At 33.6% G+C, this 15,744-nt stretch overlaps 1 protein-coding gene and 2 long non-coding RNA genes across 4 annotated transcripts; all 3 read right to left on the bottom strand.

Moving 5' to 3' along the window:
• Positions 1-1,398: 1,398 nt before the first annotated feature.
• On the bottom strand, positions 1,399-1,790 carry LOC106798881 (uncharacterized). Its single transcript, XR_001388551.3, has 2 exons — positions 1,730-1,790; positions 1,399-1,648 (listed from the first exon to the last, which is right to left on the bottom strand). It is a non-coding gene; the product is annotated as an uncharacterized lncRNA (long non-coding RNA).
• Positions 1,791-2,122: 332 nt separating this feature from the next.
• Positions 2,123-3,485, bottom strand: LOC113001680 (uncharacterized). 2 transcript variants are annotated; one of them, XR_005891429.1, is made up of 4 exons: positions 3,292-3,485; positions 2,504-3,212; positions 2,255-2,422; positions 2,123-2,182 (listed from the first exon to the last, which is right to left on the bottom strand). XR_005891429.1 is itself a non-coding variant. In XM_026128587.2 (3 exons), exon 1 carries the CDS (start codon positions 3,225-3,227, stop codon positions 2,577-2,579), a length of 651 nt encoding a protein of 216 aa, XP_025984372.1. In that variant the 5' UTR covers positions 3,228-3,485; the 3' UTR covers positions 2,123-2,182; positions 2,255-2,422; positions 2,504-2,576. The 2 variants fall into 2 exon arrangements, 1 of the variants encoding a protein (XP_025984372.1); XM_026128587.2 differs by having other exon boundaries at positions 2,504-3,485.
• A 500-nt stretch (positions 3,486-3,985) lies between these two features.
• On the bottom strand, positions 3,986-7,065 carry LOC102666405 (uncharacterized). The gene is made up of 4 exons (XR_414236.4): positions 6,308-7,065; positions 6,116-6,217; positions 4,757-4,834; positions 3,986-4,202 (listed from the first exon to the last, which is right to left on the bottom strand). It is a non-coding gene; the product is annotated as an uncharacterized lncRNA (long non-coding RNA).
• Positions 7,066-15,744: the final 8,679 nt, after the last annotated feature.

The raw sequence follows: 15,744 nt of genomic DNA, 5'->3' as shown, positions 1-15,744 counted from the left end.
AACTAATTACCAGCTATTCTAACTAACTTCCATCCCTTTATACAACCGTAATAACTAACTTCCTATGCCAGCTATTCTAACTAACTTCCATCCCTTTGTACAACTAGAATACCCCCCTTAAGTTGGAGAGTAAATGTTAATGAGATTTCACATGAACAAGCTTGAGGATGTTGGATTGCACTAACTCACGAATGAAGTGATAATCAATATCAATGTATTTTGGTCGTTCATGGTGAGCTGGATTGGATGCTAGATCTATGACAGATTTGCTATCACAGAAAAACATGATAGAAGGAATAGTAATCTCAAAGTGCAGTAAAAGTCTTCTTAGCCAAATCACTTCACTAGATATTGAGGAGAGTGCCCGATATTCTGCCTCAACAGAAGACTTAGACAGAATGGGTTGTTTTTTTTATTTCCATGATATTAGGGTATCTCCTAAAAACACACAAGAACCAGATGTTGATCTGCGTGTGTCCAAGCACTTCCCCAATCAGCATCTGCATAGGCAGACAAGTTGAAGGAATTGCTTGTTGGAAAATGAAGACCCTGACCTGGAGTACCTTTGATGTATTGGAGGAGATGATGCACAACATCTAGATGAGGTGTTCTTGGATTCTGCATGTACTGACTCAGTTTGTTAACAACAAATGTAATATCTGGCCTTGAAATAGTTAGATACATTAGATGACCAAGTAAACGCCTATACATTGAGGGATCAGTCAGTAACTCACCATTAAGCATGCTGAGCTTTAAATTTGGATACATTGGAAGAGAAGATGGTTTGCAGCCAAGGAAGCCAGTATCTTCTAATAAGGAAAGAGCATATTTTCGTTGAGTCAGTACAATGCCCTTGCTGGACTTTGCAATTTCACTATTAGAAAATATGCTTTCTACATCGGTTATTTATGACTTTCAACATCGGTTTTTCAACCGATGTTGAAAGTACCGACGTTGATAATATTATCGTTAACATCGGTTTTTCAAAAACCGATGTTAAAGTAAAATTACCAACATCGGTTATATAAATAACCGATGTTGCTAATATGAATTACACCCAGAAAATGTATATTAATATTGAATGTTAACATCGGTTTTTACAAAAAACCGATGTTAACGAATGTGTTACTGTTGACAGTTAACATCGGTTTTTTACAGAAAACCGATGTTAACGTTCGTTAACATCGGTTTTTATAAAAAACCGATGTTAACGAATGTGTTACTGTTGACAGTTAACATCGGTTTTTATAAAAAACCGATGTTAACCCACGTTAACATCGGTTTTTATAAAAAACCGATGTTGTTTTCAGGAATTTTTTTTATATAATGTCTTTGTTTTTACAAAAAACCAAAATTTAACCTGTAAATTTAAAATCAGACCACACAGCACACAACATATATCATTTGTATTCAGTTTTCAAATAGATTTTAGCAAAAAACTAGCTATCAACAAAGGTTGTTCAATGTTAAGATGAAACAACAATTGTAAAAAATATAATGCAAAGTACGTAAACTAATTTATTAACCTAAAGTTACATAGTTGCCTAACATCCTATGTTTGATTTCTAACTTTTAGATAATATTGTGCCCACTGTATGCGAAGTGCCTTAAATCTCTCTGCTTCCAATGGTCTAACTTCATTAAAATACTGCATGATGAAATAAAAAAATAAATTAATAATGTAATAACAATTATAAAAAAACCAAATTTGTTTGTAATAAACAATTACCGTCTCCCAATTATTCCTGAAAGATCCTAAGATTATCGTGGACATCCAGTGCATCACGTAGTAGCCACATTCAGTGATTCCTTTTTGTCTATTACACTAAATACATAATGAAATTTGGATATTAATTAAACGTTAACTACAATTAGTGTACACACACATAAAATATATATAAGTAGAACTTTTATTTAAATCACGTACCTTAACAACAATCCACCTAGCAGCAGCCTTGGATTTCGGTTGTGGAGTATCATCAAGTCCTTTCAAAGCACTAGTGTTGAATATAAGGAACATTAAAATATTGATGTTGTTGAGTTATGCCAATGAAAATGTATTGAAAACAATACTGACCTGTTAATTATTCCCTTAAGGTAGTTGTCTGGCCTGTTATGCAAAGAACAAAACCAGACAACTAGGTTTTCCTTAGGTAGAATGACGACCATTTGCCAGTGTCCACTGCAGTAGAGACGAATATAGTTTATTGTAGTAGTATAGATTATTTAAATTCAATTATTGTGTTTGACTTACCTATTCAGATAGGCTCCAAGGTAAACATCTCGTTTTGAACTCTGTATCCAACTCTTGATGTAACTTTCGGATTCAAATTGTGATTGTCCAGATCTCTGAATGGACTGTGGCTCGAGGAATCCATACACATCAGAATTCCCCGCTCGCACACTTGTCTCAGTCAGATGGCTGTGTTGTTAAGTCAAAGTTAATTATGTATGAATTTAAAACAATTACTTTGGTAATTAATAGTAATCTAAAATGACTTACAGAATCCACAACTGTATAACTGATATGCTGAGACATTGACCACCATGTGCAATTTCAGAGAGATCTTCGTGCTTTATATACAACGGGAAGTTTTGATTAAACACCCCGAATATGGCTGTGCTTTATTCTGAGACATTGCCTCTGTATCTTTAACCTCCTCAACACCAACCTTGACTTGGCCATGCAACAACGGGATGTTGTGAACTGTTGTGGATCCCTCGTAAAGTCTTCCTAGGGCAACCAAGCGGGAAGGATTTTCTTCAATATATAGGCCGCACTTGTCTGAGTCACCCATCCCTGGATTGTTCCCTGAGGGAGCAACACAACTCTCCTTTGTACTGACACGAGGACCTGAGGGACCAACCTCTGGCTCTGGAGGTAGTGCAATTCCCTGTGATTGCATCTGAGACTGAAACTGCGACTGCATCTGGCTGAAGGATTCCATCATCTTTCGAGTCACTTTTTCTGTGATTGACTCCTCCAGTTGGTCTCTGATTTGTTGGGTCAGCTGTTCTAGGTCTTCAAGAGGCATGGAGGAAGAACTGCGGGATGTTCGTGAAGCTGATCCAAAGTATTGCTTTATGGTGACACCGACTCCAACAGCACGAACACGGCCAGGGTGCTCTGGTCGCCCAATGGCAGCAGTCAGGATATCCTGACGTCCATGGGGGACAAACGATCCCTGTGACGCCTGCTCGTCCAAAGAATCCTGTACCGAACACATATTTGTCCAAGGAATTCACAAAATACACAAAGATAATTACAATTATTAATTAAAAATGACTTACAATCCATTGGGATACAAACTATCAATCTTCCTCCATTGGGAGCAATCAGCTGGATGACGGATCATTCCATCAGATTTTCTCCCATTTGCATGCCAGGTAAGATCTTTTGCGTCGTCCTCATTAGCAAATAAACGCTTAAACCTTGGAATGATGGAAAGATACCACAACACCTTCGCTGGAGGGCCCTTCTTTGAGTTTTCATCAGAACTGCAATCCTCATCATCCTTCACCTTGTACCGTGACGCCCCACACCTAGGGCATTTTGACATTTCTTCAAATTCATGTCTGTACAGTATGCAATCATTAGGGCAAGCATGAATCTTCTGATACTCCATACCCATCAGACACAATATCTTCTTTGCCTGATAGTAGCTTTTAGGCAATGTGTTATCCTGTGGAAGCAGATCGTGCACTATTTGAAGCAATGAAGTAAAGCTTTTGTCACTCCATCCATATCTGGCCTTGACATTAACCAGACTTAACACCGCCAACAATAGCGTCAAGGAATTGTTGCACCCCGGATACAAAGGCTTCTTTGAGTCACCCTGCAATCTTTCATACACAGGGGCATGTGCTTGCTGGAAAGACTCTTGTCCAAGGTCACGAATCATATCCTCCAAGCGATCTCCCATTTCTACATCAAACGGTTCGGATTGTTGCCCACTCTGCATGTCTGTCATTTCACCATGCCATATCCACGTTGTATAATTTCTCTTAATTCCATCACACAACAGATGCTCTCGTATGTCATCCAGTATTTGTCGTCTTTCGTTCAAACAATTGATGCAAGGACAATAATATTTTCCATCTTCATCCGGTTGACCTCTTTGTGAAGCAAATTGTAAGAATTGCTCGACGCCTTCCTCATATTCTGGGCTGATGCGACTTTCATTCATCCAACTTCGATCCATCTAAGTAATAACTCGGTCATACTCTCATAGTTATTCGATGCATGAAAATCTCACTTTTTTATTAAAGGTGTGACCCTATCCCATTCAGGAAGACCGTCTTTTATGGTAGCTTCATACATCAGGGTTAATTCTATTTTGTTAAATTTGACAAAATTTTGGCAGCATTTCGCATTGGTCTCCAAGTACACGACATGAAATCAGTGAAATTAACTTCCCGATAATCAAGTATGCACTCAGAGAACAACTAGAAATGCATTACCGAAATTTCATCAAATTAAACAAAATAATTTTAACCTTAACACATGAATCTACTATAAAAATATCAGTCTCCCCAAACTGTCCAAACGGACAATTCAAGATTGAATACAATGATTAATGCAAACTGTCCGCAAGAATCATTGCATCCAATCTCAAACGGGAATCTAAGGTTCACTCATCATGAACACAATTTGTATAGCATATATCAATTGTCATTAATGGCAGTGAACACGTAATAAAAATATTCATTGGTAACAAGACAAAGTGGTGACTTTGGTGTGAATTAGAAGGAATACCAGGATTCCGTTTCAGTATAGCTGCATGGAGTGGAGAGTTTCCAAAGCACAGTGGAAGCTAGCTTCTCAACAGATAGCCTGTTTAACCAAGTATGATTAATTAATTAATTAATTAATCAATTTTTGTTCGTTGGAATAACTATAAAAAATAAAATAAAAAATTGTTACATAGCAATCGTGAGCCACGATCAAAGGCCAACCAAGTCCTTGTATACAAGACAAAAAATTAAAATAAATATTCTCATTTCCATGTACCAAAAAAATGAAAATTCAATATAAAATATTCTTCACCGTCTTAGAAATATCCATATTCCAAGTGAATTTTGCTAATTGCCAGCTCTAGTGGTAAAGAGTGTGTTTGTTGCTCTTATGAATTAGTAAGTAATTGGTTCTCTATATACACCGAGTAGAACCTTAGTTAAGATAGCTTTCAAAAAGAGACCTTAGAATTGAAACTTATTCCCGAAAAAGGATAACCAAAATGTTAAAAAATCTGGTTCTTCTTCATATTACAAGCAGAACACCAAAAATTGAGACAACCATATGCAGAAAAAATGACAAAAATTGGATGTGAACAAATTAGAATCCGAGTATTGGTGCAAATTTATAAATTAATTATTAAAATGAATTCTTTTAAAACATATTCTTAATCTGAGGTTATTTTTACTACATTAGCATAAAAATCACAACCCAATAAAAAGCAATTTTTAAAACATATATAAAAATCACAGTAGACAAATAGCAATTTTTTAAGCATATTAGTTATTTTTACTAATTAGTTTTATAGATAACTTAATTGGTATCAGTACCTCTTGTGTAATATGCTCATGTTGGCTCAAGGCACAACTTGTGCTTTGAGTTGGTTCAAATAAATATATACACTTTGCTTATAAAAAAAATGGTACTAGTAGTTTAGTTCAAATCACCGCATACAAATAAACGAACAAATATTGAGGAAACGTTTTTTCACGAAATAATATTACATTCTTAGGAATATGATAATTAAATATATTAATTTTTAGTATATTTAAAAACATGTTTAATTACGTTTTAATATTCTTAGCGTAATCAAGAAAGTCAATTAAGTGCTGGTAAAGAGTAAATGAATGTTAAAGTAGATGAGGATTTGAATATATTTAAGTTTCAGTTAAAGAGGATATCGTTAATATCGTATTGATGGTGTGGTTTATTATTGTGTTTTGCCTGCATCATGCATTCTTCTAATTTGAAAAAAGAGAAAGAAAAAAAAATCCAAGCACAGTCAACTACTGGACATTTTGAACAAAGGGATTTGCTAATATTGGATTTCTTCATCGCCTAGTTAAGGAATTAAATTAAAAGTAATAAAATATTTAATACCTTAAAATTCCTTCAAACAAAGTCACTAATGAAATAATCAGCAACTGCCATTTGAACATCTTCCATGATTACCAAACCATTCTGTAAGGCGTCCGTTTGGTCCTGAAAAGTGAAAACGCAAAGGGTTAGGGTTAGGGTTAGGGTGAGTCAAGATTTGAAGAGAAAACAAGGAAAGAGAAAGAGAGAGAGTACCCGGCGCCATTTTTTGAAGAGCTTACGTTTGCGTTTTCCGGAAATTTGTGAAGCTGTCTTTTCTTCTCTGCTATTGGAGCTTGCGTTTGGGTCCTTTTTCTTTCTCTGCAATATTGCGTTTGAGAGAGTACCCCTTTTTCTCACACAAGTCAAAGAGAGAGTATCCCTTTTTCTCAGATCTTTTGAAGATGTACGAAACCCCTTTTTCTTTCTCGGAACCTTTTCCAACTTTCTCAATTATAAGAAGCCACAAGTCAAAGAAAAATAAGTGTGAAATATTATGAAAAAATTACACGAGAAACTTTGGTAGCTTAATTTATTGATTAAAAATGCTCTAATGAGTGCAGATCTGTTCCTATATATAAAAATAAAGTGATCTTAACTAACTAACTCGGCGTCACAGTTCACAAATACTACTATAAATTTGGGTAGCTAAAAACTTGGGGTTTTGTACTGTAAGAAGCGATTGATAGAAGGAATGGATGTTTTTTTTTTCTTTCCACAAGTCTCAATTTAAACGTACACTTTTGATTCATGTCTGAGATTTCAAAGAATAAAATAAAATTTGAAAATTTTTATTATTGATTTTAAGATTTTATTAAACACGACTTTCACTTTAATTATGAATTTTTTTGAGGCACCGGATTCCTCTAAACTGAAAAAGGGCAAATTATATAATATTTATAGCTATTTTTTCATTAATAATTAAAAATTACTACTTTTTTTTTGAAATATTTTTAAATTTAGAGCAATCGAATTGTTCATGACAGTGACAAAAACAATAGCACTAGAAAACTTAATTATTGATTGACGTCGAATAAACTAAAACTGAACCAAATTCAAACCCCTCCAAAAACTAGAGTTGAATTTTCTAACCTCTCCAAAACGTAAAGTTGAATTTACTGTAACAAAATTCTATCCCCTCCAAATAGTAGAGTTATTCATCACTCTGTTTATATCTATATATACCTTTAACTTCAAACGTAGTATGCAATACTAATATCTAGCAGCATCAAGGCATTGCAACGAACTGATCAAATGGCACAGAGTGTGCAAATTCCGAGAAAAATAAGACTATAATTCGGGAACTATTCTCGTATGCTGTCAAAGATTGAAAAATAAATACCACTCATATTCAATTATACTTATGATATCCAATTTTCTTATACAAATTGGCTTTAACCCAATTCGTAATCTTGTTAATCTTTTCTTTAAAAATCGTAATCTTGATAATCTAAGTGATAAATATTTACATTAAAAAATAAAATAGATTATTCAGATGAAATTATATTTAGTTTTTGTTGATATAAAAAATATTACTACTGTATAAAATTGTTGTATAAACACTTGTCAAAAACATAATTTATTGTCTTTCAGAATTCACTAAATTACCCGAGAGTTACTCTCTTTATTTGAAGAATCTCAATTACTACGTAGTACGTACAATTATGTGATTTTAATATTAAATTTATTAGAAATAGTATTGTACTACTATACTAATTAAATAGAAATAATAGTAACACTTTGTACTTTTTGAGAGATGGCATGTTTGGTAATCGGCAATTTTTTAATTTGGGAGTGAGAGATGTTGCTTATTTAATTATTATAATTTTTTATTTTTATAATAATTAAATAAAAATATATTAATAATAAATTTTAATTTTTTTACAATATAACTATTTTTACCAAAATTCTATAAAAATTCTATAAAAGTTAAACTTTATTATTAAAAACAATTTTTTTTTCAAAATAACTAATATCAAATAATTTATATAAATGTGTGTTATATTTAAATGATAATCATGAAATAATAAAATTAAAATTATGAAATTAATTTTAAAAATTTAGATTAATTTTTAAATGCTTACCTTTTGAATTTATAATTGTTTATTAATTATTATATTTTTTTAATTAAAATATAATTAATAACGCAATATATGGTTTTTTTAAAATATATAAATAATTAAAAAAAAGTTTATATTAACATCGGTTTTTCCAGAAAACCGATGTTAACAACATTAGCTAACATCAATTTTTGAAAACCCGATGTTAACGTGTATGCATTAACATCAGTTTTTTGGAAAACCGATGTTAACATATCATACGTTAACATCTGTTTTTTCAAAACCGATGTTAACATCATTAGTTAACATCGGTTTTTGAAAAACCGATGTTAACGTGTATGCATTAACATCGGTTTTTTGGAAAACCGATGTTAACATATCATACGTTAACATCTGTTTTTTCAAAACCGATGTTAACGTGTATGCATTAACATCGGTTTTTTGGAAAACCGATGTTAACATATCATACGTTAACATCGGTTTTTCCAAAACCGATGTTAACTAAAGTTGTTAACATCGGTTTTGGAAAAATCGATGTTAACGTGTATGCATTAACATCGGTTGTTTGTAAAACCGATGTTAACATCATTAGTTAACATCGGTTTTTTTGGAAAATCGATGTTAAGAAGGATACTTTATTTACAAATATGCCACCGCATTTAACTTAACATCGATTTTGTCCAAAACCGATGTTAATAAGCCGATGTTAAAACTGCTTTTTGTAGTAGTGTTTCTAGTCCCAGAAAGTACTTTAAGGGACCAAGGATCCTTAGTTTGAACAGAGCTTGAAGTTTGGCCTGAACAGAATGAACACATGCAACACTTGGGCCAACAAGTAGAATATCGTCTACATATACTAACAAGATAACCAAGGAAGCACCTTTGCCAATGGTAAAGAGAGAATAGTCATTCTTTGACTGAGAGAAACCATTAGCAATTAATGTTGTTGAGAATTTACAAAACCATTATCTAGAAGCTTGTCTAAGGCCATAAAGGGATTTGTTGAGTATGCAAACAAGAGTTTTATCAATTGAATTGTACCCTTTTGGAAGTTCCATATATACTTCCTCAAATAGATCGCCATTAAGGAAAACATTATCCACATCAAGTTGTAAGATGGACCAATTTTTAACAACTGCAACATCCAAAAGAACTCTAACTGATGTAAGTTTAGCAATTGGGGAGAAAGTATCAGAAAAGTCGATGCCAGCCTGCTATGTGTAGCCTTTAGCTACCAATCTGGCTTTGTGGTGATCCATAGTGCCATCAGGTTTGAATTTCACCTTATACACCCATCTGCAGCCAATGCATTGTTTTCCAGCTGGAAAGGGAACCAAGGTCCATGTGTTATCAGATTCTAAAGCTTTGATCTCGGTTGTTATGGCTTGGTGCCATTCTGGAAAAAGGACAGCTTGATGATAAAATTGTGGCTCATAAGTAGTGGAAACTTGAGCAATGAAGTCCTTATAAACAGGGTTGAGATGGACTAGAGAGCAATGGTCCTGGATAGGATGAGATCTTTGTCTAGGTTGCGGTCTAATATAGTCAGAAAGATAAGGTGGATGGTTTGATGTTCTAAATGATCTTCTTAAGGGAGGAGAAGACAATGTAGATGATGCACCAATGGTAGTATCAACTGTAGAATCAGATAACTGAATAGGCAGATCACTTGTGTTAGGGGGAATAGGGTGATCAGTTTCAGAAGTATTGGGTTCAATGGCTCTAGGTTGAATGTTTGAGGTTATAGGTTCAGGAATGGGTAAGGAAATAGCTAATTCACTAAGGAAATCAGGTTCTTAAGATGAGTTGGGTAAAGTTTGAAAAGGGAAAATGCTTTCATGAAAGACTAAATCCCTTGAAACATAAAACTTCCTAGTATGCGAGTTATACAACCTGTACCCCTTGACTCCTTGTGGATAACCAACAAACACAAAGGGAACTGCTCTTGGAGAGAATTTGTTCCTCTCAAAAGCTAAAGTAGCTCCAAAGGCAAGGCAACCAAAAGATCTCAAAATGGAATAATCAGGTGCAAAACCATGAAGAACTTGATATGGAGTATTTTGTTTCAGCAATGGTGAAGGCAATCTGTTGATAAGGAAAGCAGCAGTAACAACACACTCTCCCCAAAAAGTAATAGGCACCTTGGACTGAAAAAATAATACTCTAGCAACATTAAGTAAATATTGATGTTTCCTCTAAATGACAAAATTTTGTTGAGGTCTTTTAACACATGAGAATTGATTTAAGGTCCCTTGAGATGCTAGGAAGTCTGTAAGAGCTAACTCCTTGGCATGATCTGATCTTAGACATTTGATTGAAGCTGCAAATTGAGTCTTTACCATTGCAAAAAATCGCATGATCACGGTTGGTGCTTCAGATTTATTTTTGAGCAAAAAAATTCATGTAAATCGTGAACAATCATCCACAATTGTTAGGAAGTAACAATTATTATCATAAGTTGAATGCTTATAAGGTCCCCAAATATCACAATGAATCAAATCAAATGGCTTATCAGAAACATTATTAACAGAAGGAAAAGATAATCTATGAAACTTAGCAATAGGACACACATAACAACTCTTTGTGGAAAACTCATTAGGAATGGAAAAAGGAATTTCATTACTCAGAACTTTCAAAACACTGTCTGATAATGGCCAAAGCGATTATGCCAATTAATAGCTTGAGTACAAGTATTGGAAACAACATTTATACAGGAATTAGAAACAAAAACATTGCAAGTGGAATGAGATCCTTGAGGTTCAAAACATAAAGTCCTTGAAGGAGATCCCCTCTACCAATCTTCTAGCAATGAGGCATTTCCTGTATGATAAATTGATTTGAAGAGAAACAAACAAAGTAAGCTGAATTGGTAAGGGGTGCACTGACTAAAAGGAGATTGAAGGAAAAATTGGGAATAAAAGACATGGACATTATGCAAAGTTAAAGAAGGAGATAAATGCACAGTACCAACTGCAATGGCTGAAACTGTTGCATTATTAGGCAATTTAGCTATATGATTTGACACATATTAATAGGAATCAAAGAGATCAATGGAACAAACAATGTGAGTGCTCGCACTTGAATCAACAATCCAAAATTTTTGAGGAAACTTAGTTAAAGGAGCAGACAAGACCATACAAGTGTTAGAAGACTCAATATTGGGAATAACAACATTTGAAGTTTGTGCTTGAAGCAAACTCATGAGTTGGCCATATTGTTGGGCTGTGAGATGAAAATCAGGAACATAAATGGGTGTTGAGACTTGATTCACTGTTTTGCTTTCAGTATTAGAAGAAGAAGGCTTATTCTTCTTGTAATTTGGGGGAAAACCATGTAACTTGAAGCACTTATCTTGAGTATGGCGAAGTCGACCACAATGTGCATAGAGGGGTTGATTCTTGGAATTAGCATTAAACTTGTGATCAGATTGATATTTGGAGTCCTTGGCAGCAAAGGCATGAGACTGTGAAGCATCATTTGTGGAGTTGAAAGTAGAAACAGAAGCACCAATTTCTCTCTGTTTTTCTTCTTGAACCACTAGAGAAAAAATGAGAGTAATAGAGGGGAAAGGGTCTATAGAAAGAATCTGACCTCGAATTGAACCATAGGATTCATTGAGGCCCATCAAGAAATGCATGGCATACTCCATCTGCACATAGTCGTGCCAATGACAGATGCCGTTGCAGGTCCATGAATGTCTAGGCTTTAATTCAGAAATCGATTCCCAAATTGATCGCAACATGGAATAATAGGATGAGACGGACATAGAACCTTGTTGCAAGGTTGCTAGTTCATGTTTCAACTAGAAAATCAAGGAACCATTTCTCTATTCAAATCTTTCTTTAAGATCATTCCAAATGGCTTGAGCAGTGGAACAATGAAGAATGCTTATCTGTATCTCTTTTGTAAGAGAATTGAGAAGCCAAGATGCAACGATGCTATCATTTCACTACCATAAAGCATGACTGGAGTGCTCCAATGGAGGTTCGAGAATGGAACCATCCATAAAACCAAACTTATTCTTGCCAAGAAATGCCATCTTGATGGCTTTCTTCCAAGAATTATAATTCTTGCTAGATAGAGGATGAGTCATAGGACTCAATCCAGGATTATCACTGGGTTGTATGAGAAAAGGATTGGAATCATCCATGGCACCCATGGAGGAACTTCGAAGAACCAAAGAATAGGAGAAGAAGAGCTAGAAAGGGATAAGAGAAAGCATAAAGGGTTTATTTCTGCTGATACCATAATAACAAAGAGATATAAATAATAGGTAAATTCTCAAATTCTTATTAATGGGTAATGAGGAGATACAAGGTTATATACAAGGTGTTTTAACCAGCTTAACTGATAATAGTAACTAACTTCCTATGCCAGCTATTCTAACTAACTTCCATCCCTTTATACAATTGTAATAACTAACTTCCTATGCTAGCTATTCTAACTAACTTCCATCCCTTTATACAACTGTAATATGCACAGTGAGGATGGGCCTGAGGGTGAATGAATAAAGGGGGTGAAGTGAAGTGGACTTTCTTTGTCGGTGGTGAATCCAAGAAAGTTTGTTGCAAATCGTCAGAGAAGGTCATAACTCAGGGCGTGGTGTGGTGTCAAGTGTGACTCTTTTGCTGGTGACATCAATTGGATGAGTGATGCAATTTGCAAATTTGTACTTAACTTTTTCATGTGGTTGTTGCCACAATGAAACAAGTTTGGTATGGTTAAGCATGACCATGATTTATGGATGTCTGGATATATGAAATAATCTCCATTCAACTTAACACGTTTATAAACAGTTTTGACCGATTAAAATGGTTACATTTAACAAAATTTAATGGTTTCTGCAATTCGAATCGTTAAGAATGTAGATGTATTCAAATTGAGTAAGAAGAAACCTTATCACTCATAATGGTTGTGCATAAAATGGATTAGTCACCGGATACCAATATCTTAGAGAGAAAAAAGGAATTATTGGTATTTTTTTATTATTTATTTAGCCATAGAAAACTATTGATATTGTTTTTGCTTAAAGATGATGTCAAACGGGCTTTTTCATGTATGTTGATATAGTACAAAGTAATGAATGTTTTTTTCCCTAGGTTTGTAGATTCAAGTTGGTTTTGTTGGATTTGAAAACTTCTATTACATAATAGGATTAACTCTATCAGTGGGAATGTTTTTATTTTTATACACAAATGTTAATCTTAGGAAAATTAGTTATGTGTATACCATTTAAACCAATCATATGTTGGTAACGTTATATTGTTCCTTTAAAATCTGTTTTTTTTTTTAAAGAAAGATAATTATATCATTTCATTAATTAAGGATAGTAGTGAATACAAATTGTGGAATACAAATGAAATCATGAGAGCTAACAGGGAACCTTCATGCTCTAGCAAGTTTGTGGACCACAAGGTTGACTTGCCTCTTACTAAACTCGCACAGGATTTTTTTTTTTTTTACCGAATTTAGCTGTAGAAAGAGTGTCTTGGATCATTATACAATCACTTTTAAATACAACATGCCAATTAGAAGTGGGAGCAACATGCCAATCACTTTTACTGCTGAGTCCAATTACGAGCTCGTTGAAGTGCAAAAGGCTCTGCTTCTTGAGGTTGAGGCATACCTGGGTGTAACTCAGTTCTAGCCTTGATGAAAGAACCATGATCATATCTCAAACAGAACCCATTAATGCCAAATGCATTTTGATCTTTGAATATGCCAGCATCAAGGTTACATTTTATGGAGCCCGATAATGGAGGAGACCACGATATGGTTGATGGTGTTGAGTAAGAAACACGAGTAGAAGTGGGAGCACGTGCAGACAACCATTCAGAGAAGGCAAACCAAGGTCAGTTACTATATTAGGGTTTGTATCAACTTGATCCCAGACTTTGCTGTTTCTATTTCGCTATATGCTCCAAAGGGTAACATCTAGCTTCTGAACTTCATGTTGTTGAAGATGATTGAGAAGGTCGAAAGAAGATCCTTAAAACCTTCCGCAGAACCAGCCTTTGGATGAATGAGATGCCAAAGCCCAGCAGCTTGCCACACTTCTTTAGCTTTATCACAAGCAAAAAATATATGCCACTCGTTTTCATAAGATTGCGAACAGAAATAACAGTGTAAAGGGCACTCCACTCCCTTCGTGATTAGCCTTGCACGAGTGGGTAAACATTGACGAAGGACTCGCCATAGAAAATGGTTGATCTTGGGCGAAATGATATTGTAAAAAGTAATCATGTTCTATTTTATTCTAAGATTATAGGCATTTTTATAGAACTTAATATTGTTCCAATAAAAAATGTTTACAGCATGATACGGTTAGTTCTCCTTATAGGATTTTTATTCTCATATTCAAGACCTTACTTATACAATGAGTTTATCTCATATCTCACATATAACATACATGAAGAGAGAGAGAGAGAGCAACAATTTAACGGTGAAGTAATAAAGTTCTTTGTTGTGAATATTTTGTTGCAAAGAATCATCTTTTAGTTTTTTTTTTAAAACATCACATTAAATACAAAAAATTCCAATATTGTTCACATAGTATATTTGTTTATGAATAATAGCCAATAAAAGCTAATTATTTAGTAAAAAGATCTAAATTTTCAGAATGTAATGAATTATAATATGGATTTATCTATTGGTGAAGTAATCAGGTTCTTTGTTGTGAATATTTGTTTTCCTTTTGCAAAAATCTACCTTTAACTATTCTTTTCAAGTATGTTCATTATAGATGATAATCTTTTTTACAAATGATTAACTTTTTGGCTTAATTGAACTTTTTACTCACCACTTTTAAATTTATAAGTTTCTTATAAATTGGAGATAAAATGCCCCCATTAAAAGATTTGGTTTATCATATTTTGTGAGACTAGCCTCTTTTATTAGATAGAATACAACTCCCATTGAAAGATATATTGGTTAGTGTAGACTCATAAACCTATTGGGTTGGTCTAGTAATTGGCTTAGTGATGGAAATTAAGATAGATTGCACAAGATCTTAAGTTTTTACCTTGTTGTTATTTTAAAAAATTGTAATATCTAAATTAAAAGTTTAATTTAGATTAGTTTAATTTCTATAAAAAAATATTTTAACAAAAACTAATTTAAATTAAATTTTTAATATTTTTTACTTATTATATTATAGGTACGAAATATCCACTAATTTTATTGATGAATACTTTGTCATAAAATATGATAGACTACCTACTTAACTTTAAATAAACTTTTAATATATGACATTTTGCCATCCATTTATTTTTGAAATATAATATGCTAAATTTACATATGAACTTTAATTAAAAACATTAGCATATATTAATGCATATTTATAAATAATTCAACATGAAGTAAGAGTGTGAATGACAAGGGTTGATCTCACCCATAGAATTATTATTTAAATATATTCATACGCAGTCCCTTAAATGTGACAACACAAAGCTTACAATTTATTTTTTATGAATAGGAATCAAAGACAAATATTACAAGATTTATAATAACTCACGCATCATGTTCAATCAATTAAACAAAACCTGCTTGCTACACTTTTGTTTCATGTGAGACAATGCTTTGTTGATCGTATTA

Source organism: Glycine max, chromosome 5 (assembly GCF_000004515.6).
Source record: "Glycine max cultivar Williams 82 chromosome 5, Glycine_max_v4.0, whole genome shotgun sequence".
Lineage (NCBI taxonomy): Eukaryota > Viridiplantae > Streptophyta > Magnoliopsida > Fabales > Fabaceae > Glycine > Glycine max.
This window is presented reverse-complemented; position numbering and strand designations above follow the sequence as displayed.